This window comes from Macrotis lagotis, chromosome X (genome assembly GCF_037893015.1).
Source record: "Macrotis lagotis isolate mMagLag1 chromosome X, bilby.v1.9.chrom.fasta, whole genome shotgun sequence".
In the NCBI taxonomy this organism is placed as follows: domain Eukaryota; kingdom Metazoa; phylum Chordata; class Mammalia; order Peramelemorphia; family Peramelidae; genus Macrotis; species Macrotis lagotis.
In genome coordinates this window covers 247,981,027-248,004,800 of record NC_133666.1, presented here as the reverse complement: position 1 = coordinate 248,004,800, position 23,774 = coordinate 247,981,027, and the positions used below count along the sequence as shown (strand labels likewise).

At 33.3% G+C, this 23,774-nt stretch overlaps 1 protein-coding gene across 2 annotated transcripts in view; it reads left to right on the top strand.

Annotated features, from left to right (window-relative positions):
- TBCA (tubulin folding cofactor A) overlaps window positions 1-21,579 on the top strand; it is a 116,655-nt gene extending 95,076 nt beyond the window's left edge. Inside the window, exons 3-5 of one of the 2 annotated variants that reach the window (XR_012471931.1) lie at window positions 4,063-4,149; window positions 6,625-8,967; window positions 16,308-21,579. Coding sequence is in view for 1 of the 2 variants with exons in the window: in XM_074203653.1 (XP_074059754.1) it covers window positions 4,063-4,149; window positions 6,625-6,705 (168 nt within the window). In the remaining variant the exon portion in view is untranslated. Of the gene's footprint in view, window positions 1-4,062; window positions 4,150-6,624 lie in introns of both variants that reach the window. The other variant, XM_074203653.1, reaches the window with a different exon arrangement.
- The last annotated feature ends 2,195 nt before the right edge of the window (window positions 21,580-23,774 follow it).

Here is a 23,774-nt window from a genome sequence, read left to right as displayed (position 1 = left end):
CTGGAAAGGAATTTCAAATTGTGGTAAAAATAGATTCCACTGCTAAGTATGTACCTCCAAGTAAAGAAAAAGAAATTTCCCACAAACAACAAATGTGGTAACATAGAACCATGAACAAATTATGAATGGCCAAATTGACTATGATAGAAAATTACTGGTGATGATTATGAAGAATTCAGAAAAGTATAGGAAATCTTAGATGAAGTATTATAGAATGAAAACCAGGAAAAATGTATATCTTTACAACAATGTAAATTGAAAGAACAAAATATTGGAAGCAGAATTCTCTATAATTGTAATGACCAACCTTGATTCAGAAGAGAGATTAGAAATGTACATCCTAACTTCTTTATAAAAGTGGGAAGACTGGGTATAGTGAAAGTATGTTTGTTGTGATTTACATAGAAAATTAAGCTTCAAAAACAAAAAGAAACCCCTCCCATTTATTCTTTTATTTCCATGAGAGAATTACAGCTAGAATTTGCTAGAAACACAATGTGCCATAAATGCAAGAAGATGTCAAGATTGTGGTTCATGGTTTAAGTTTTGCCAGTGGGAATGTGCTATAGCTATTCACTGACTATAGCACAGTACTAAAACAAGATCCTCCATAAATAATCCCTGGTTAACTGTTAGTTCTGGTGCCATCTTCTTCCATTGATGTTGGGAATATATTGCCTGATATTTGGGGAACTAGAGTGAAACTAGACCTCTGGAAGTCCAAGTTGCTGTATCAGATTTCAACTTTCTTGAATTAATAACTTAATTTTGCAACAACCTTATTAGTCTCCCCTTTTCACATCATTTACTACTCCAATTTATCCTACACATTGCTAAAAGTTTTACCTTAAGTGCACATCTGACGATGTGACTCGAGTACTCTTATATTTACTCCATTAACTTTCTCTTGCTAGGTGTCCTAGTAGGTAGAACACTGACCCTGAAGTCTAGAGGAGCAAGTTCAAATTCAGCCTCAGACACTTGACACTTACTAGCTGTGTGACTTTGTGCAAGTCACTTAATCCTCATTGCCTCTCATCCAGGGCCATTTCCAGTAATCCTGATTCATATCTGACCCCTGGACCCAGCTGGCTCTGGAATTGAATGTGAGACTGGTAACATTGCATATAACCCTCTCACTCTAATACAATTCATTTGCATGTCATGGTATCACTTAACTGATGTCAAGGTCTTCTTGAAGGACAAACAACAACTTGCCTCTCAGGTAAAATGCAAATCCCTCAGTTTGTCTTTTTTAAAAGTCATTTGCTATCTGGTTACTATTAATAAAAAGAAAGACCTTCCTTGCCCTCAAGGAATCTTTTTATAATCTGTTGCTGGAAGAGGGATGAAGGAGACCCTTGAAGCCCTTGGAGTTTAACTGGACAGAGCCACAAAAGCAAAGTGGAATGAGTTAGAGTCCAGTTATTGTTCTCTTCGAATTTGGTAATAAACCCTCTAGTCCTCTTAAAGGGGAAAGGAATCTGAGGGAGGTGGTAACAATCAAGGTTTGAGTGATTAGAAGTGTTGAGTTTATTCTGGGAGGAGCATCTTGTTGGAAATTAGGCATAGCCATAGATGCAACCTCTTTCTGCCTTCTTCAGCTTAACCTTCTTTCTTTCCTCAAAGACAACTACAGAACATCCTCTGTCTTTTTACACTGATCATCCCCCATGACTGAAATACATTTCCTTATTGTTGCCTCATGTTTCCCTTAAGGAAAAACTCTAACACTGTCTTTGGTTTGAAGCTTTTCCTGATTTCCCCCTCCCCCCTCCAAACAACTTACATTTAATTACTTTACATATATTTATATTTATTTAAATTTGTATTGGTTATATCTTTATATTACTTGTTGTCTCAATTAGAACATAAACTCCCTATGGGTAGAGTTTAATTCATTTTTTGTTCTTATATCCCAGTGTCCAGATATCTATCTTAGTGCCTGCCTTGTAGTAATAACTTAATCTCTTGTTGACTAGACTTAGTGAAATCCACTACTTGAGAACTCCTATTCAATGATGTAAAAAACTTCTGTTTTTAATTTTAATTTTACTGGGTTATTTTCTTTATTATCTTTATTTCTTGACATATGTGAAGTCAGTAACCTTGATTATTAAAGAATTATGCTTTTTTATGCCTTCTATTCATTTAGTTTAATTCTATAAAGAGTTTTAGTGTGTAGCCATAAAAATAAAAAAGGAAATATGATATATTTGCTAATGTCAGGTTAATTTTAAAATTCCTTGCCCTCAAGGAGGTTTATAATCTATTGGGGGGGAGGGGGATGAGAAATATACATACTTAATGGAGGAAACAGGAAAGGTATGGGGAGGAAGCATTAAATTAAAAAAATTAATTTAGACTACTGAAAACACATAGGAGATACTCAGTATTTTATGATTATTAACTAAAGAATTCTGCCTTTCTGATACTTGCTATATTAGTATTGGGGGTAAAGTCACTGTCTTATGTTTGACAATCTTATATTTATTTACACTGTCCATTGCCATACAGATGAGTTCTAAATTCAGTATTCTAATGTGCTGGGGGGGAAAAAAAGAAACTACTATACAGGGGAAGATTTATAATCTTTTAAAAAATCCTTTGTTCAAGGGGGCAGCTAGGTGGTGCAGTGGATAAAGCACTGCCCCTGAAGTCAGGAATACCTGGGTTCAAATCTGGCCTCAGACACTTAATAATGACCTAGCTGTATGGCCTTGGGCAAGCCACTTAACCCCATTGCCTTGCCCCCCTCCCAAAACAAAAAGAAAAAAAAATCCTTTGTTCCTAGTAAGGGGAACTGGCAATACAAAAATATTTGTAAAAAGTAAGTATATTTTTCTAACATATTTGCCTTCCAGTTATAGAATTTTTTCTAAGCTAAGTAGTCCTGTATTTTTTAATCAGTTCAAGCCATAAGAGAAATAGAAATTTAGACTTTTTATTAAAAGTTCACATTTCAGACCCATTTGAGAAAAAAGATCAATGCTTCCCTAAAAATGTTTTTATTAAAGTGTTTATGCAGCAATGTATAGAGCAAGGCCTACACTAGAAGAGCCATAGTATTGGTTCCTCTTAATATAACTTAAGGAAATAACTCTTCCCATATAAAACAATGTTGTTTCATTTTAAGAAAAATATAATCATGTATCTGTCCTACTTATTGATTGAGCTTCATACTCATAGATTTGATTATTTTTTCTTCTACTATGTTTTGCTTCATTGTACTACACTTCACACAACCAGCTTTGAACAATAGATTTTGATTCCAGGAAAAAGAAATATGCCCCAGAATCAGTATTCCTGTGTTTAATTCTGTAGTGTTTTCGGTCGGAATGGCCAAGTGTTCAGGTTCAGAGGGGTGCCAGGTTGGTAATTTGACTCAAACTGCATGGTGAGAATAATCTCTTTCCTAAAATGAAGCACAAGGATAAGTAATAACTTTTTATGCATGATAAGCATCAAAAATATGAACCTGCTGGTCTTGGCTTTTCATTTTTCTTTACCTTTGTCTTTCAGGGAGAACCTCCTGCCGTGTGCACACGATGTGATCAATAACTCAATAACTTTTTTCATGCAGTAATTATCTCTATGTGGTATTATCTGAACACTGTTTTTCTTTATTACTCAAAAGATGCAGGAGATATTTATATAACCAGCTGATCCCATTTTGGATGAAGGTGCTTTATGACAGCAGGAGAAATAGTTTTTTTTTTAATAGCATTTTTAAACTAACATGCTTTTGGAAAGCTTTTACTTGTTAATTTTTACTTAACATGGGAAAGGTGAATACAAAGATGCTTCATTTTACTTAACTAAATTTTTAAAATTTTACAGTAAGCTGTAAATAATGTCAATCGGGTCTTTCTTGTGCCATTTTGCCAAAATATAGGTATTTTAAGCAATTTCCTATTGAAGAAATAGAATATTATTTGCAGAATGTTCAATAACAGTTTTAATTCCTCTAAAATGTCTACATATTTACTAAAGGTTTTGAATATAATAAATATCTTTTGAGATACCTGAATGTTAAAACATTTAACAATATTATATTTATAGACAGAAATATTGCAAGAATCTAGAATGATGATTCCAGATTGCCAACGCAGATTGGAAGCGGCATGTTCTGATCTTCTACAGTTGTTGGTATGTAAAACTGGGCTTATTGTACCATGTGTATTAGTCCTTTTTCAACCAAATACATTGCAGACTCAATTTCAATATTGCTACTGAGGATTGATTTAAAATTTTCAATTCAGTTACATTATATTATGATTGTGCAAAAAAGTATATTATAGATCCTGGTCTTAGTTATCAATAAGTACATTTGTCCCTTTTGTACAAACTTAACATTAGATATAAGTGAATTTGAATTGATAGCTAACTGCCAGAGGATGCAGTTGTGCTACTCTTTTTGACAATTTCTTTCAGCAACTCTTTGGACTTTTTTGTTACATTCCACATATAAAGGATAAATATGGACTTTTCATCCATGGTATTCAAATGTTTCACATGAATATGGAACTTTTAAAAATGAATCCAGATTTTTTTCAGACCCAGACACTTAAGTAGTATAAGATCTAAAGCTAAATAGATATTCCCTTTATCCCCCTACTCAGTCTGGATTAAAAGCATTTTTACCACCTATGCAGATATTAAAGTCTCCTGATTCAGAGGCGAAACTGTTTTATAAATTGTGGGGTTTGAGGAATAACTATAAGCAATTTTTACTCCATTTTTTCCAGTTTTCTATACACAGAAAATTTCAAGCATTGCTAAAATATAACAAAGGACTAAAGATCTGCATCATTAATTAATTAGTAAATTCCATGATTTCTAATCTTTCTGATAGCCTCATTTTTGTATTAGCTTTTCTTTTTAAAAAAAAAAATCCAGATATATGGTTAAACTCCTTCTACCAAAGCAGATTGGCAGCTGTTTTACAACTTAAAATCTTTAAGTTACCTGAAACCACAAAGAGAGTTAAGTGATTTTCCCTGATTCATATAGATAAAATGGCAAAAATGGTTCTTGAATACAAATTTCATTTCCAGCCATTATTATGCCACCCTACCTTTTATTTGTTTCTTTACCTAAAATTAATTGCTAGCTACATAGTTGTCTTCCTAAAATATTATTCTCCTACATAATTTTTTCAAATCAGTCTTTTTAAAAAAAATAATAATGCATGTTTTTTTGTTTTTTGAGTTTTATACTTATTAAAATATATATTTATTTATAAATTCTTGTATGGAGGCTATAGACTTTATTTGCCTTGAATATATATTGCATTGAGTCTACATCTTCATTTGGCAAACTTTCTAAATTTTACCATATTATTTGACAAATAATTTTTCCCCTGTTCTGTATCAATTGTTGACATGAATCTTTCAAGAATCCTTAAAACTATTGTAAAGGAGAAAGACTTGAATTATTGGCAGTCAAACAGGAAGAGGTTGAAACAGGGGCATAAAAAATGAAGAGTAGCCACCATATTAAAATAGTTTTGGATAGCAGAATATACTCATTAATCCCTTAATTACTAGAATGATTTTTTACTTTCATAAAGCAGTAGCCCAAGAAAATCACTTAAAATATTGCCTTAAAATCATATATTATACGTATTATTCAAAACAATAATACCTTCAAAGAGAGAATAAGGACGATAAAGACTTGTTATAAGACAATAAGGAAGTTTAGAAAACAATTAAAGCCCTAGTTAACTATATTTAACCTCCGTATTTTTAATACATGAAAACATAGAGCAAATTTATAGTAATTCACTATTATAATTGTCAAAATATTTGTAATTGGTCATACCTTTTTTTGGTTTACACTTAAGTTGTTGTGCTTGTTTAAAACACTTGGAATCCACACAAATGTAGCAGGCTATCATGATTTGTCACTTGGTATCTTGCCATGTAATTGGTAAACATCCTTTGAAAGTCAATATGGGGAGAAAATGAATAAAAGAATCCAGATAAGTAGAAAGATTAACTTTCACAAGTAACACTATAACCAGAAAAATGCATTCATTTCCCATTCCAGTCCAGTAGCTGATTTATTTTGTTGTGTCAAAGAGACTTTGAGTATTTTGTCATAAATATTATGTGTGTACCAGGTCTGTTCTTAAAAGTCTTAAAAAATGTGATTAGTTGGTAAAAGTAATGTTATTTTAATTAAAATAATAGACATGTAATTAAAGTAATAATATCATATGAAATCACTTTATCTTCTAAATGATTGAATTTTTAGAATGTTTTATATAAGTTTTTTAAATAATTAATGCCTTATTTTATTCTTGATATAAATTATTATAGTAAGGTTATACTATACATAATATATTTATTAAAATTATTCAATCATTCAGTAAAATCCAACTACAAAAATGTCATTTCTTCCCTATCCTGAAAGAGAGATGACTGAAAGGATCCATATTTACAGATATGATATGACATGATATTCATTCAGTCAGTTTCTACTGGTTTATACAATTTTCATAGTTGTTAATAATCCTAGAATCACAACAAATGACTCTTGTGTCAGAGGGTTCATAGTAAGCATTTAATCAATGCTTGTTGAATTGAATTTTTAAAAAAACACTTTATTATTTTATTTTAGGACAATGAAAAAGATTTGGAAGAATCTGAAGAATACAAAGACGCACGTTTAGTTCTGGATTCAGTGAAGTTAGAAGCTTAAAATGTTCTCAATACTGAATGATTTGTTTTTCATTAATACTGGGGTCCATTCCACGTTTTATTATGGTTGACCACTTCTATCTGTGTTCAAATAGTGTGCGAATGTGATTCATTTTTCTTTATGTAGTTGCATCTCTTTACCTTTTCTTAACTTAAAAAATGTACCAAATAAATGGGTTGGTCTGATCAGATGTTTATTATTTTGTGTTTTACAGAAAAGTTTATTTAACTAATAGTTTATCTTGGAAAAGAACCGTATTTTTTACCTGAAAAGTAAGATTGCATTTGAATTTTTATTTTGATATATTAGTTCCAAGTCATGATTCTGATAAGCATGATTTGGCTTAGAAATTTTTTCTTATATAGAAAATAAAGCTTTGACTAGTTTGGGTATATATTCTAAATAAACTATATATGTAGCATTGCAGGAGTGGGGGTGAGGCAAAGAAAGATAGTTCTCGAAAGATAATGCTGAATATGCTTTCCCTTCACAATGAAGACCTAACATATTCATTAACTAGAATTAAGTACATGGATATGAAACCAGTGTAAGTGATGAATAAAGTTTTTTATCAAAAAAAAGACAAAAGAATATAATAAATATGTAATAAAAGACAAAAGTATATAACAGCTACCACAGAGAACTTGAAAATAGGACTTCTTAAAAATACTGTTGTGATTTGAATAGATAAATGCTGTTTACTCTTGATTATCTGTCCTAATCTTTAACTAGTCTAATCTAGGGGAAAATGTATCTTGTTGACCTAAAAAAGTTTTATTCAACTGTAATATTATCCTATGTCTGAGCTAGTTTTGGAAAATAACATGATTTATCCTATTTATAAGATGCATTTTAAAAGCGTGTTTACCTTGGGCAAACCCCTTGACCCCATTGCCTTGCAAAAACCTAAAAAAAGTGTTTCATTTTCTTGGAGTCATGGAAAATGCATACTAACCTGGTATCACCAAACTTCATGGGCATGGATATTAATCTTAGCAGCCACAACTAATACTAGTAGAATTGAAATTTAGAAAATTATTAGAGGCAGCTAGGTAGATACTTACTAGTTGTGTGACCTTGGGCAAGTTACTGTCTCTCTCCAAAAAAAAAAAAAAGGAAATTTTTAGCAGAAAAATTCTGAGAAATGTGTTTTGCTTTGATTATGCACTAGATAATAATAAGATGTAAGTAATAGATTGTATTCCAAGTTGGTTTATAGTAGAATGGCTTGTCTGATCTTGAAAATTGTAAATAAATACAAGGCAGTAAGCAATCAAAATCATAATATCCAAGTACATAATACATTTATATGTACATATTTACATATTTATTTTACTATCTGAAAAAAATTTAAAAATAGACAGTAATGTTGTACTACTACTCTACATACCATTTCTAAAAGCTACTACATAGTAGTACTATGGAATTGAGGGCGGGGAGGGAATAAGAAAATAGATCTTTTCATGTAACAATTATTTCCATCAGAGACTCACCTCTAAGATGAAAAATAAGCTTGATGTATTTTCTAGCCTTTTTTTAAAAACCTTTTTAAAATACTCACCTTTTTAAGAATTGGATTAAGAAGTTTATAAACTAAATATGACTATAGCCTAACATTCCTAATTGTAGGACTTGAATATGTATAATTGGGAAATAAAATATATATTTTAAAGTATATTATGGATGTTTTCAAGTACTTAACCTAGTAACTTAAATATTAATCAGGAGTAACATAGCTGTATCCCCTTTTCACACACTAACCAACTTATATTTAAAAGTAATGTGGTTTTTTTTTTGTAAGGCAGTGGGGTTAACTGACTTATCCAAGGTCACACAGCTAGGTAAATTATTAAGTGTCTGAAGGTGGATTTGAACTCAGGTCCTCCTGACTCCAGAACCAGTGCTTTATTCACTGTACCACCTAGCTGCCCCAAGTAATATGTTTTAAATAAAATCTCCTTTAGTATTATATCAAACTTTTAAAGGATCATTTCAGTCACCCTCCTGTTTGTTTTTTAAATTTTGACATCAAATATATTCTTTGTAATGACTATCTTATTATTTCTAGAATAGCTTATAAAATGGATAGTTTATGAGGAAATCAGTGATCCCTTGGAGTTGCTTGATTTCCCTAAGTACAAGTCATACCAGGCTAACATTTACTTTTTTTAAACAGGGTACCTAGTGATTGTGGAAATACTATGGACTTCATATATATGAATTTCAAGTGGGTGTCTGACAGTTCTTCATTAAAGTCTAAAGGTAAATTGAAGGAACAGAGGTTCGATGACAGTATGTATTGAGTCAGTTTGTCATTGGTTAAACAGCTGGACCCAAATTATTTCCATTAATGGATTAGTTTCCACCAGAGGTTCTCCACTGGTGTGCTAATGAAGAACTATTCTTGGCCCTAACTTGTTAAACAAATTTATCCAAAACTGGGATAAAGATACCAATATTAGAAATTTGCTTCCAAAACCCAACAAACCCAAGTTAGAAGTTCAGACATTAGGGGTGGCTAGGTGGCGTAGTGGATAAAGCACTGGCCTTGGAGTCAGGAGTACCTGGGTTCAAATCTGGTCTCAGACACTTAATAATTACCTAGCTGTGTGGCCTTGGGCAAGCCACTTAACCCCATTTGCCTTGCAGAAACCTAAACACACACACACACACACACACACACACAAACACACACAAAGAAGTTCAGACATTAGATGGGATTATTGCAATGAAAAAGATTTTGGCATGCTAAAAATGGGGCAATACTGACAACTGAATTTTAGTGGAAAATAATGTAAACTCCTATGTTTAGATTAAAAATTTCAATACAACTAAAGAAAGCAGATGATACTAAGATGGGGAGGAAAAGCAGAAATATGAATTTCAACTGGGTGTCTTGACAACACACTCTGTAGCAAGAGGAAAAAAAGAGTTAGCTTCAAGAAATAGCATAAATATTAGCATTTTAGGGACCTTGGGCAAGTCACCTGACCTCTCCACTTGCAGTAAATATTAATAGAGCAAGAAAAATTTCAGAGCATCTTACACACCACACTGTTTCTCTGGCTTTACCAAGAATGAATATATGTTCCTCAGATGTAGAAGAAGCAAAAAAGTATGAGAGGATCACTTTTATGAGCTACCATAGAGAATCACATTCAGTGAAGGAAAGAAGTGATTCAAGGAAATAATCAGGAATAAAGAATTTTGAAGAAGCATTAAAGGAACTTGTGCCAAGAGGTTGGAAATTGACAGAGAGGAAAAAGAATTGGAAAATTTTTTCAGAAAGAGGAAAAAGAATTGTTGTAGCCATTAATTCATCAATGAAATTTGATCAAGGATCTTCTTTGCAATGCTACCTCTACTCAGAAACTTTCAATGAGGGGAAAGCAGCTGTGACCTTCTGAAGCAGCCCTTTGCTTTCTTGGTCAGCTCTGAGCCAACCTAACCTTCCTTTTCAACTCTCCAGATATTTGAAGAGAATTATCAGGTATGTCTGAAGACTTCTCCATATCAAATGTCTGCTTTCTTCAACTCTTAAGACAGCTTCTCATGAATCTCAGTGCCTTCTTATCAGTGAACTGTACCTTACCTATATACATCCTCCTGGGTATGTGACACCCAGAACCGGACACGTTACTCCAGATAGAGTCTGAACAAGGAAAAGTCTAAACAATGCAATTATTAAGGGTCGACTGTGTCAGACATTGAGCTAGTTGCTAGGAATGCCAAAAAAAATGAAACAGTCCCCACATTAAAGTAAGTATAACAAGATTTACCTATCATTTCTAGCTTCCTAAGATCTTTTTGGACTTTCTGTTAAATCTGCTAGTTATCCTCCCCAGCTTCTTGTTATCTGCCTGATGAGGCTCTTCATTCCAACTAAACCACACACAAAGATGTTCATACTCTTTGATCTCATCAGCACCTTCAAGATCAGTGTTTACTGTTTGTAATGAAATTCTTTCCTGTCATCACTCCATCTATTTCATCTTTCTTAACCATATTCTCCAGCCTCACAGAAACCTCTAGTTATTTAACTTGGCCCTCATTTTTTACTCCTCAAAAATCTTAATTCTAAATTTAGTTCAAATTTTACTCTTACCTGTTTTTGAACCCCTTCTCTGACTGTTCCTCTCTTTCCAAACCCCAACTCTGAACTGCTTCTACCATATGCCTTCTCTATTTCTCCTTGTTTGCTACTTAACACCATTCAAGCCACATTCAATCCCTTTCAGCTAGAATCCAGATATGTGCACAACAGCTGTCTTACCATGTTCTTAGTGTTTCTTTGCTTTCTGTGTCTGAAACAGCAACCTCTGGTCTGGACCTTCACATATTTTTCTCCCCATTCCCTGAGAGAATCAACTCCCTGGGTGAGTTAATATACTCATCTTTGAAACTTGCACATTGGGACCAAGGTTTCTTGATTGATGAGTCATTGAATGCAAATTCAACTAACCTGCTATATCTATCCTACCCCACACTAGACCATGATCACATCCTAGCCAGCTATGCCAGCCATCTTGCTATCTGCCTTACCAGCAGAGAATGACAAAAACTTACAAAAGAAGAAAACTAAGTAAGCAATCCAGGAAAAGTCAACACAGAACAAGTATTTTGTAAAGAAACTAAGTTTAAAAATTTAAGGTAAAAAATGTTACAACAAATTATATGAGGCCCTCCAGAATTGAAAGTGAAAGTTTCAGAGTAGGGACAACTAGGTGGCACAGTGGATACAGCACCAACCCTGGAGTTAGGAAGACCTGAGTTCAAATATGGCCTCAGACAATTAATAATTACCTAGCTGTGTGGCCTTGAACAAGTCACTTAATCCCACTGCCTTGCAAAAAAAAGGTTTAGAATAGCTTATAAGAACAATAAAGGAATTATTAAATTTTTTAAAAATTTTGAGCTTTGAAATTAGAGCTCACAAAGTATAAATCAATATGATAAATGAGATTTTTTACAGCAAATGACAGAAAAATGCACCAAAATGATAATCTTTAAAAGATGACAGAATTGGAAAAAATATGTAAAAGTAGAAATAAACATAGTTGAATGAATTTCTTTTTAAATTGGAAGACTATATAAGAGCTTTACAAGAAAGGAGATGTGAAAAAAAAAAATCTAGGACTTAAAAATATTCTCCCAAATAAAAAGAAAACCTAGATGTCATGTTGCAGGAAGTCAAATTAGAAAGTTAACAAGTTAAAACCAGACAACAAATGTTCACAAGAATGTGACAATTCAGGAGATGCTGTTGTTAGAAAATTCAAGCTTAATTTGTTAAGAAATATGGTCAAACTCTAAAAAGTGTTGGTAGGTAGAAAAAACAATTACCACCACCAAAACCTTTTACATACCAAGGAAAATCAACCAGAATGAAACTAATAATCATTTTTTCCAAAAATCAAAAGAGAATCCCACACATAACATTTCAAAAAAAAATTGCGTCGTAAACATTACCTGCAATGTTATAATGACAAAAAAATGCACTTTGGGAAAAAAGGAATAATTTGAGCCATTTCAAAAGAAACCATGGATAACTAGGATATCTCACATATAAATTCATCTAATAGAAGAAAGGCAAATTAGATAACGAAAAACTTAAGAACTTAATTCTTTCCTGGACTAGACTCTGAATTTTAGAGCAGTTTCCTCATAGATTGTTGTACGTAAAACAGGGCTCAACCATACATTCCTCTAAGCACTTGAGAGTCACAGCAGGAGGCAGAGCTAACTCATCTCTTGGACATAAGTATTAAGAGAACTATTCAGGAGGTCTCAGACCAGCTCCCTCATCTGTCAGTCTTATCATCGGTATAACAAGGAACAGAACCAATTCCTGGTTGAAGATCATACAAAAGAAAAAAAAAGGATGGGACTTAATTTCAGCCATTTCATCAGAATTGAAAATAGCATCCTGATTACAGAGGGATTGAGACCAAACAAGACCTATTCAATCCACACACTAGGACTAGAGGAGACTAATCTGATCACAAAACACCAAACACAATGAAAAAATACAATGTGTTAAGAGAAGGGCAATCAATAAAAAAAAAGTATTCAAATTTTACTGTGTCAGAGATTTTGCTAAGCCATGTTGATACAAAGAAATATTAAAAATTGTTATCCCTCCTCAAACTTATAGATGGAAAATAACTTTATAGGAGCAGTCATTATTAACTGAGAGGACCAATAAAGGCCTTCTGGCTCCCTGCTAAAGATGGCATATGAGCTGAGACTTAGAGACAGAGGTGGAGGAAGGCATTCCAGATTAGTTTGGAGGAGTTGGGGAAGAAAACTAGTACAAAGAGTCTGCAATGGAGATGCAATATTTAAGAAAAAGCAATTAAGTCAGTATATCTGAATCTTAGAATGTGTTGAAGGGGTGGCTAGGTGGTGCAGTGGATAAAGCACCGGCCCTGGAGTCCAGAGTACCTGGGTTCAAATCTGGTCTCAGACACTTAATAATTACCCAGAGTACCTGGGTTCAAATCTGGTCTCAGACACTTAATAATTACCTAGCCATGTGGCCTTGGGCAAGCCACTTAACCCCATTTGCCTTGCAAAAATAAAAAAGAATGTGTTGAGAATGGTGTGTTAGAAAAATATAAAGGTAGAAAGAAAAAATCCAATTTGTGAAGAGCTTAAAATCCCTTAATCTTAAAGGTGATGGAGAACCACTGAATTTTTACTGAGCAGAGGGATGACATCTGTTCAGAAATATTACTCTGGCAACTATCTGGGGAATTAAAGATCAATTTAAAGTGTGGTGTCAAATTCAGATAAAAATGGTAGTCTCTTAACTCCCTGAGGACTCTTAAGCTTCTGGGGGGGTTTAGTGGACCTGACCTGCTAGCTTTGTGATTTTACACCTCAGAAGATGATTGCAATAATGCGAGAGAGAGTTATCAAAGCCTGAACTGGAATAGTTTGTGTTTTCATGAATAGAGGTAAGATGGCACGTGAAAAATGTGGATTTAGAAACAAGGCACCTGCTTTGAGGCAAATTCCAGGACACATGAACTATCAGGCTTATGTACTCCTCTCATCCCACAACAGTATTCAGTTGCCTTGATGTAAAAGGTTTGCAGAAGTGTCACACTTCCCCAACCCTCACCCTGGCTCCAAACTCAACATTAATAGACCCTATTCTGACATGCTATGAGGCAGTGTCTCATGACACTCTACCTCCTACCTCCTGATAGAGTTTCAAGACTCCCTTTGATATACTTCTTCATGCCATGAGTTTGGTTTCCTGAGACCTTCCTTAAAGAATACAGAAACACACCAGTCCCCCAAAGAGAACTATAAAGAATGATCATGTACCTTTTAAAAAAATATATTCATTTTTCCAAGCCCATGCAAAAGATAGTTTTCAACATTCAATTTTTTGGTTAAGGTTTTTTGAGTTCCACATTTCTGCTCCCTCCCACTCTTGATATTGAATAATCTAAAGTTATATATGTATAACTATGTTAAACATATTTCCAAATTAATCATGTAAATGAAGACAAAAGAAAAAACCCTTGAGAGAGAAAAATGGAAAACAAAACATTCTGAAAATTGAAAAAAAAATATGCTTTGATCTGTTTTCAGATTGCATACTTGCTTCTCTGGATTGTGAATAGTATTTTTCATCACAAGTCCTTCAGAATTGTCCTTGATCACTGAGAAAAGCAAGTCCATCATATTTGATCAGCACACAATGTTGCTTTTACTGTGTACAGTGTTCTTCTAGTTCTGCTCATCATTCAGTATCACTTCATGCAAGTCTTTGCAGGCTTTTCTGAAGTCTGGCTACTCGTGTCTTTTACATTATATTCAGATAACACAATTTGATGGACATTCCCTTGATTTCCAGTTCTTTGCCAGTATGGAAAGAGCTGATATGAATGTTTTTATACTTGTTCATTTCCTTATGATCTCTTTGGGATACAGATCTATTACTGGATCAATGGGTATATATAGTTTTATTGCCCTTTGGGCATAATTCCAAATTGCTCTCCAGAGATTGGATCTGTTCAAAACTCCACCATCAATGCATTACTTTCCCCACATCTTCTCCAGCATTGGAGAATTCTCCCAACACTTTCCTTTTTTGTTGTATTAGCCAAAGCAATCAGTGTGAGGTGGTACCTTCTTGATGATAATGATTTAGGGCATTTTTTCAGATGATTATAGATGGCTTTAATTTTTTCATCTGAAGATGTAGAAGATCTGTTGTGGAAAATCTTCCTATTACCTTCACACACAGTATGTAATACCTGCACATTTGTATATGTGCATCTACAAGCGTATGTTCATATATGCATGTGATCATATATAATATGTAACCTTGTACCTTTTAATTACCTCCTTACATCAGGAGATCTCTCCTCAGGAATATCATAGTCAAAATCCACAACAATGAAAAGAGACAGGCAGCCTCTTAGGGAGAATAGGTCTTGAAAGAAATCCAAGCAGTTCAATAACCAATCATAAACCATTTCCTGACAGAGAACTAAGGAACTCTAGTTATTGAATGGCACATATTTTTAAGCAGAATTTGAAAATTTATCTTCCTTGGCTGTTTTAGATTTTTTTTCATTTTTCTCATTTAATTGGAAAAAAAGGGGGAGGGAGAAATGGCATTAGCCAACTCTGATGGTAAAGATAGTCTATTGGGGAAAATCTTCCTATTTCCTTCACACACATAATACCCACACACACACACAACATGCATCTACATGTATGTGTTCATAAATGCACATGATTATATATATACATGTGTGTATAGGGAATTTCTAATGGCCAACAATTGTTCTGCAACCTAACCTAAATTATAATAAAGTTTCTTGGACTGATATAGCCAGTGGCTACTTAAATTCAGTTCTGCCTATGAGGAATCATTATTCAGATGGGGAAAAGCATGGGTGGAAATGAAACAAAAATTTATTTAAAAATTTACAAGACATAGGAAGGGCTAGAGAGAGAGAGAGAGAGAGAGAGGAGAAAAAAGAACAGTCAAGCAGCATAGGCTGGTCCATGGTCAGAGAAGATTGTCGCCCTGAGCTAGAGTTAAGCTCAGGTTTTCATGTCTTGCCTCTCATCCAGAGAGCAAAAGGTGAATTCCCTTTCCCTTACTAGACCACTAATTAGGGAAAGCCTAAGGAGATCAGGATACAAATTTTACATTAAACAATGAAACAATGGTAATGGGGATCTCCACCCAATTTGAGCAGCCTTTAAGATTACAAATTATTTCTGTTAAAATCAGAATTCTCTCCTTCAAGTCAATTTACATCTCAAGAGTAGGTGGTAGTCAATTAATACATTCACAGTTCATCTTTCCCCTGCTACATTGAGAGGTCAAAAGATTTGTTCAGAGTAACAAAGGCAATTTGTGTAAGAAGCTAAATTTAAAACCAAATCCTCCTGACCTTAAGACTGGCTCTCTACCTCTAATGTGTGACTTGTTCATAAAAAAAGTACAAAAATATTAATAGCAGCTCTGTGGTGGCAAAGAATTGGAAATTAAGTGAATGTCCTTCAATTGGGGAATGGCTTAGCAAACTGTGGTATATGTATGTGATGGAACACTATTGTTCTTTTAGAAACCAGGAGGGATGGGAATTAAGGGAAGCCTGGAAGGATTTGCATGAACTGATGCTGAGTGAGATGAGCAGAACCAGAAGAACATTGTACACCCTAACAGCAACATGGGAGTGATGATCAACCTCAATGGACTTGCTCATTCCATCAGTGCAACAATCAGGCACAATTCTGGGGTTTCTGCGATGGAGAATATCATCTGTATCTAAGAGAAAGAACTGTGGCATTTGAACAAAGACCAAAGACTATTGCCTTTAATATAAGAAAAAAAACCCTTATCTTACTATGCAATTTTGCTATCTCCTATATTTTATTTTTCTTTAGGATATGAGTTCTCTTTCATCACATTAAAATTAGATCAATGTATATCATGCAAACAATCTAAAGACTTACAGACTGCTTTTTGTGGGGGGGGAGCAAAATTGGGGAGAAAATTGTAAAATTCAAAATAAATAAAATCTTCTATAAAAAATTTAATCAAAAACATACATATATATAACCAAGAAAGTAGGCATGTAGACTAACAGTTTTTAGTTTTTTCACTTTGTATTTTATCCTTCCTTAGAGTTCTTGAACATCAAGAGCTCAATGCCCTCCCAGTTGTGTTGCTTCCAACACAGACCATTTCTTAGGCTCTTTTCCTATCTTTGTCCTCTACAGTCATTTCTACCTCCTTTATAATACACCTAGACATGTGAGATTAGAGTCTAAGTTTGTCATAACAACTTTTGTAGGTATTTTCCATCTTTTGTCTCTTTTTTTGCCTTGTTTCTACTTTCATCTTTAAAAAATTCTCAGGACAGTTTTGAGTTGTTGGAAGTTTTCTAAAATTGCCTTCACCTTCTACAACTCCTCTCAGTTTTGGGAACCTCCTCAAAGTCTTCTAATTTCCTTTCTAGGATTTTACAGTCAAGAGTACTTTCTACAGCAAAGTTGGTCCTGGGTGCCATCTTAGCAAATAAATAGTGTTGGTGGATTAAGATGACTTACTTAGGCTATTTTGGTCTCTTTATTGTGACAATTGGCTTTGTCAGTTAAACTTCTACATGAAATTATAATTGTCTTCAATATTCTTTGATCTCTCTCCAGAAATATATATATCCCATTTGGGGGTATTTTAATGTGTTTAAATAGTCAAAATGGAATTGTTTTAATTATATTACATGTCTTTTTTCTCATTTTTAATTTCATATTAATTATGGCTTTTGCTCTAACAAGGTGATAGTCTGCACAAAGAAATAACTCACATTAGTAACCAGTAATTTCCTGTCTGTCAAAATGTAATCATTTTCATTTTTGGTGATGTTGGCTAGTTCTTGCCGTACCTAGTACTTCCTGATTCTTTTCTTGATTCATAATTGTATAGGCCACAAGTCTTTGGATTCTCTCATTCTTTACTTTTGATCTATATCTTCCTATATAATTTTTTTATCCTTACCTATTCTCAATTTTGCATTGAAGTCAGTATCAAATTACATGTTGCTTTAACTTGGAAAGTCTTATTGAAGCTTTTTAATTAAGTAATTTTTATTGATATTTTTCATTATTTTATATTACCTTAGTTTTCTACAGTATCCTTTCCCCCTTTCCACTGAGCTATACTACAAAATAAATAGTACTGTTCAAGATTCCCCCCCAAAAAAAGGAAAAATTAGCATAAGTGAACAGCACATTAAATCAGTTTGAAAATATGTGCAATATATAACATTTGTGGGCCTCTTGGATGCCATGTTTTTTCTTTAGTGCAATGCTTGTTCTTTATAATTCTACAACATTTACTTTTTTATGATTTTTTATTTACATTATTAGAGATGTCTTTTTTGTTTTCTTGGCTCTATTCATTTTATATCATTCCATATAGATCTTTCCATATTTCTCTGTATTCATTGCATTTTTTTTTTAGCAAGGCAATGGGGTTAAGTGGCTTACCCAAGGCCACACAGCTAGGGAATTATTAAGTGTCTGAGGCTAGATTTGAACTCCGGTACTCCTGACTCCTGACTCCAGGGCCAGTGCTCTATCCAGGTAAGGTAAGACACTACATCCATAGATCCATAGTCATGTTTTTTAAAAATTTACAAATAAACCATAGTGTACATGGAAGAAGACTGGCAGGACAACCAGAAGAATAGGAAATGTGAGGATTTCAGATCATTAATAACAAAAACTTCCCAACAATTTGAGGAGTCCAAAAATGAAATGAGTTGCTTTGGGGTTAGTAGATTCCTCTTCTCTGACAATCTTCAAATAAAGACTACAATGAAAAATTTTCAGTCATTATAAGGACAGTTCTCACACAGGTATATCCTGATGAACTACTTTGTCTTTGAGATTTTTTTCCTCCAATTCTTGTGTGATTTAACACAACAAAAGTAAAATAGAGGTAGTTTTTAAAGACTTCTATAGACATAATAGTAACAAACTATGGTAAAAGGAATTCTGGGGATTAATACCCAACTCTGTCATATACTTGTCTGAAATCCAGGAAACATCCAAGTCCTTTTTTATATGGATGAACCTTCAAATAATTTGAATACAGTTTTATCTTTAACAGTTTTATGAGCCTCAACTATTCTTACTTATAAAATGGGAAGTCTACTAAGTGGGGGGGGGGGGGACGACATTTATTTGGCACAAGTTATGTACCAAGCACTGTAATAAACTCTTTACAAATATCACATTTGATACTGCTACTACTAGCTGCTGCTGCTGACGCCACTGCTACCTACCTAAAAGATTTGTTTTGAGAATAAAATCAGATAATGTGTATAAAGCATTTTCTAACTCTAACTCTAAAGTATTACATCTATCTGAGTTATCGCATAAAGCCTTCTTTAGTTATACCTTGTTTATGTTGATTAAAATTCTTATTTTGGAAAATATTATGGAATGTTATGGGGGAAAAAATCTCCTAAGATAATTTTTGAAGACTTTCTTTAATTCTCTCAATATAACCAAAAACCATTATCAAAAGTTATAATCCAAAGCTCCTTGTATTTTTTAAAGTATTTTGAAGTTAGTACACATGGAATTTGAAAGAGAGAAAGCAATCTTCAGAATTTGGTTATTTTTAAACTGCAAATTTTATTTAAAACCCTAATACCAGGGTGGCTAGGTGGCGCAGTGCATAAAGCACCAACCCTAGAGTCAGGAGTACCTGGGTTCAAATCTGGTCTCAGTCACTTAATAATTACCTAGCTGTGTGGCATTGGGCAAGCCACTTAACCCCATTTGCCTTGCAAAAACCTAAAAAAAAAACCCCTAATACCCACTGTTAAAAAGCAGTTTCAGTTTTTGGAAAGTAAATGGATCATGAATAGGGATTTGAGAAGTGCAGACTTCCTAAGATTTGGAAAAGGGCTAAGCATTCCTTCTCAATCCTGGGACTATGACTGTCTTTGAACTGAAAGATAGACTACAGTCATTCCTAGGATTTTCTTCTACAAGTGACAGAGTCAGAATGGGAATTTAAAAAGATTGTGTTGCCATAACAGGGAGACAAAGTCCTCAGCCTCACCCAAGACAATCAAATTGAGATGGAAAGAATTAGGAGGTACAGGAATAACACCTGAAAGGAGAAATAAAAAACTATGGTCATCAGGTTGCATAAGCACCTTAGAACAAAGGACTAGGCCTAAAGCTATTAAATGTACTCACTTGTTCAAAGACCAAAATTCCTGTTCCACAGCAAATCCATAAAATGAATTTCCTGTTACCTATGCTTTTTAGGGCTAATAGATGCACTAATAAGACATACTGATCAAAGCATAAAATAAATATTATTGACATTATAGATATCTACCTCTTTAGGGACAAACTACCAAGTTGATGCCTAAAGATCCTGATTAAGTGTATCTAATGCCAGGGCTCACAACAGGATTTCCTCTCTGACCAACAAGAAGCTCTGTCTCTGTCAGAGGTAGCAGTCTATGAAATCTCTTATCAATCCCTACAACCCTCAAACCAACACAGAATGAGGTGTTCCCAAGTATGGAATGCAAGAGTCTGGAGTGGGCTTATAGATGGGACATATGATGGGTTTTTATGGTTCTGGCTAAGCATGATTACAAATTACCTCTAAGTTCTGATTGGTGATTGACTGCTAAACTTATAATGAAAGGAAACTATCAATCAAAGCTAATATTGTTAGTAAGCATTTATCAGTGACTTCCCACATCATTTTTAGTCATCGCTGACTGTATGTCGAAATATATTAGTAGAAGTTGTTTACTAAATTTGGGGAATACATATGTCCTTGTCAAACAAGAATACTAAAATGATTATCTTACTACTGAAAAACATGTTACAAAACAACTACACAGTTGTGAAATGAAGGTCGAAAATAAAATGGAGCTGCTCATTTTAAATTAACCTACTTATTCCTAGTACAAGCTGCTCTTTCCCCATCTTTACCTTCTATGCCTGGACAATAACAGATAATATTATATCTCTGTTTACTTCTACCTAATCCATTTCCTTTATCTTCATTTTTTTTGTCTCAACATTACAAAGCTAAGAGTTTACTATAAACAAATTTAATGAAACAAATTTCTTTCTCAATGTTAGATAATCAAATAATAATCTAAATGTTAGTACATCTCTAAATGAGATTTCCAAGCTATTATGATTATATTAATTACTTTTTGTATTTAAAAAACCATATAAAATAGAGAAAGTGACCTTATGGACTTCAAGGACATTCAGTTGACTGTAGGCTAAAAATCAAACTTCTGCTCTGCCCCCCTACTCCCATCTCCTCAATTCTATCTAGCAGAGAAGAGGGAACAAAAAGAATTGAGTGCCAGCCAGCCAACTCCTCATGCCATACCAATACCCAACAGTGTTACTTATTAATATTATCAAAATAAATATAAAATTGATTTTTTTATTTAACAGAATTAATAAGATAATAGAAAATAACTAATGGTCAAGTAATATGATTAAGTGGATATTTTTAGATATTCCTATATTGTAGGTTCTAGGTACTAAATAGAAACAATTAACTTTTGTGAATTCACTATCATGTGTAAAGTCATAATTTACTCTTTTAAACTTAATTCAGAATTTAATCAAAAAAGAGTCAGTATTTTGATCAGAACTGTTTAACAATATGGTAAAGTTATAACTGTCAACCTAATTAGGAAAATAATTTTATAAATCTAATATTCTCTGGATACATGTGTACTTCTGTTTCTTAAACAAAAATATGAATGATAAAAAAAGTTTCTTAAACTCCTTAGAATTATAACATTAGTCCATGTGTTAATAGTGACATAATATAAAAGATTGTGATAAGTTATTTTAATTAAATCTGACTTTTCATGGGACCCTTATTGGAGATATTTGATGCAAAGAGTTTTTCCCCAGTCAATCATTTTTCTTCTTATCCTAGTTACATTGATTTTTTTCATGTAAAAACAATTTCAAGTAATTAAAATTATTTCTTTTCATTTGTAATTATCTCTATGCTTTATTTGAGATAGAATTCAACCCTCACTCATAATGGTGCTTCTCTGTCTTTTTTAAAATGTTATTGTATTTGTGTCATGTCTCCATTCTGAATTTATTTTGGAACATGGTAAAATATTACTCAATGTAATTTCTAATACATTACTTTGGAGTTTTCCCAGCAGTTCTTATCAAATAGATGATTCTTGCCTAGTTCATTTAAATTTTAGTTTCAAATACTTCTGATTAGTCTATTTTTAACCATTACCAAATGGTTTTCATACCTACTGCCCTATAATATGATTTGGGGTCAGAAAGTGCTATTTTCCCTTCATTATTACAATTTTTCATTAATTCTCTTGCCCTTAAATTTTTGTTCTGCCCATTGAATTCTGCTTCTCTTTTGTATAGTTCTGCAAAAGGATCCTTTTGGTTTTCTGGTATGGTGGTTTAACTGTAAATTAATTTTAATAGTATTGCAATTTTTCATTACACTGCTATTGTCCAGCCATGAACACTGAATAGTTTTCCTACTATTTACATTGCTCTTTATTTCTTTAAGGTGTACTTTGGAATTGTGTCTAGACAAGTATAGAATGTGCTTTGATATATTGAATCCCAGATACATTGTGCATTTTATGGGTAACTTCAATAGGACTTCCCTTTTTGTTATTGCCTCCTGAATGTTGTGATTATTATGGAAATTTTTTATTTCATCAATCTTAGAAGTTTATTTTGCAAACTTTCATTTTAAATGATGTCATTAATTATCTGTTAATTGCCTAGGAAATGCTAAGTAAATCCTCTTCTCAGTAAATAGATTTAATTTTGAAACTTCTTTATATTTCTTTATTATTTTAATTTTTCTCTCTTATTGCTATTGTTTACTTTTCTAAGAACCATATCAAACAATAGCAAGAAAAAAGGGACATTCTTGATTTACTCCTATATGTTTCTAGTTCCTAGAGCTTTTTATTACATATAATACTAGCTTTGCATTTTTAAGGGGAGGATGGGGCTCCTTCCTGCTACTAAACTGAATCTTCCCTAGCAATAAAGAATAACAATTAGCCTCTATATAGTGGCTACATCTGATGATGCCTAGTAGTCATTTTAGCCATTATTATTATTATTATTGTTTCATTGCAATGAGATGAATTTAACTCAGACAATTTTTGTCTCAAGGTTTCCTCAAGTCTGGTTAATAAGCATTTATTAAATGCCTATTTTGTACCAAGCATTATATTAAATACTGAAGATGTAAAGAAAATCAAAAACAGTTCCTGTTCTCAAGGAACTCAGTCTCATGGAAGAGACAACATACAAACAACTATGTAAAATCATGTATGTGTGTATGTGTGTGTGTGTGTGTGTGTGTGTGTAAACAATTCTGTACAAATACAAGCATACCTATATAGTTATAAGGAAAGCACTAAATATAAGGAGGACCAGAAGGTAGAATTTTAGTTGAAATTAGAAAGAAGCCAAGGAATCCAGGAAATAGGCAAAAAAAAGAAGAACATTATAAGCAAGGAAGGTAGCCAGTAAAATTCGATGTAGTCAGGAGCTGGAGTAACTTGTACAAGAAACAGTAAGGAAACCAGTGTCACTGTATGTGGAATGAAGTATAAGAAGACTGAGAAGATAGGAAGGGGTCAGGTTATAAAATGTTTTAAAAGTCAAAGAGAGGATTTTATATTTAATCCTAAAAGTAATAAGGAATCACTTGAGTTTATTGAATAAGGCAATGACTTGGTCAGACCTTCACTTTAGAAAGATCATTATGGCAACAGGATGGACAATGAACTGGAATGGAAAGGAAGTGTAGGTGAGGCCTGGAGATTAGCCAGCAAACTATTGTAGTAGTCTTAACATAAAGTGATTAGGACCTGTACCAGAATGATAGCAGTGCTAGAGGGCAGAAAGGTATAATTATGCAAGAGATATTAACAAATTAGAATCAGCAGGGTTGGTCTTTCCAGGGAGTTACACTTTAACAATGAAGTTTATACATGCATTGC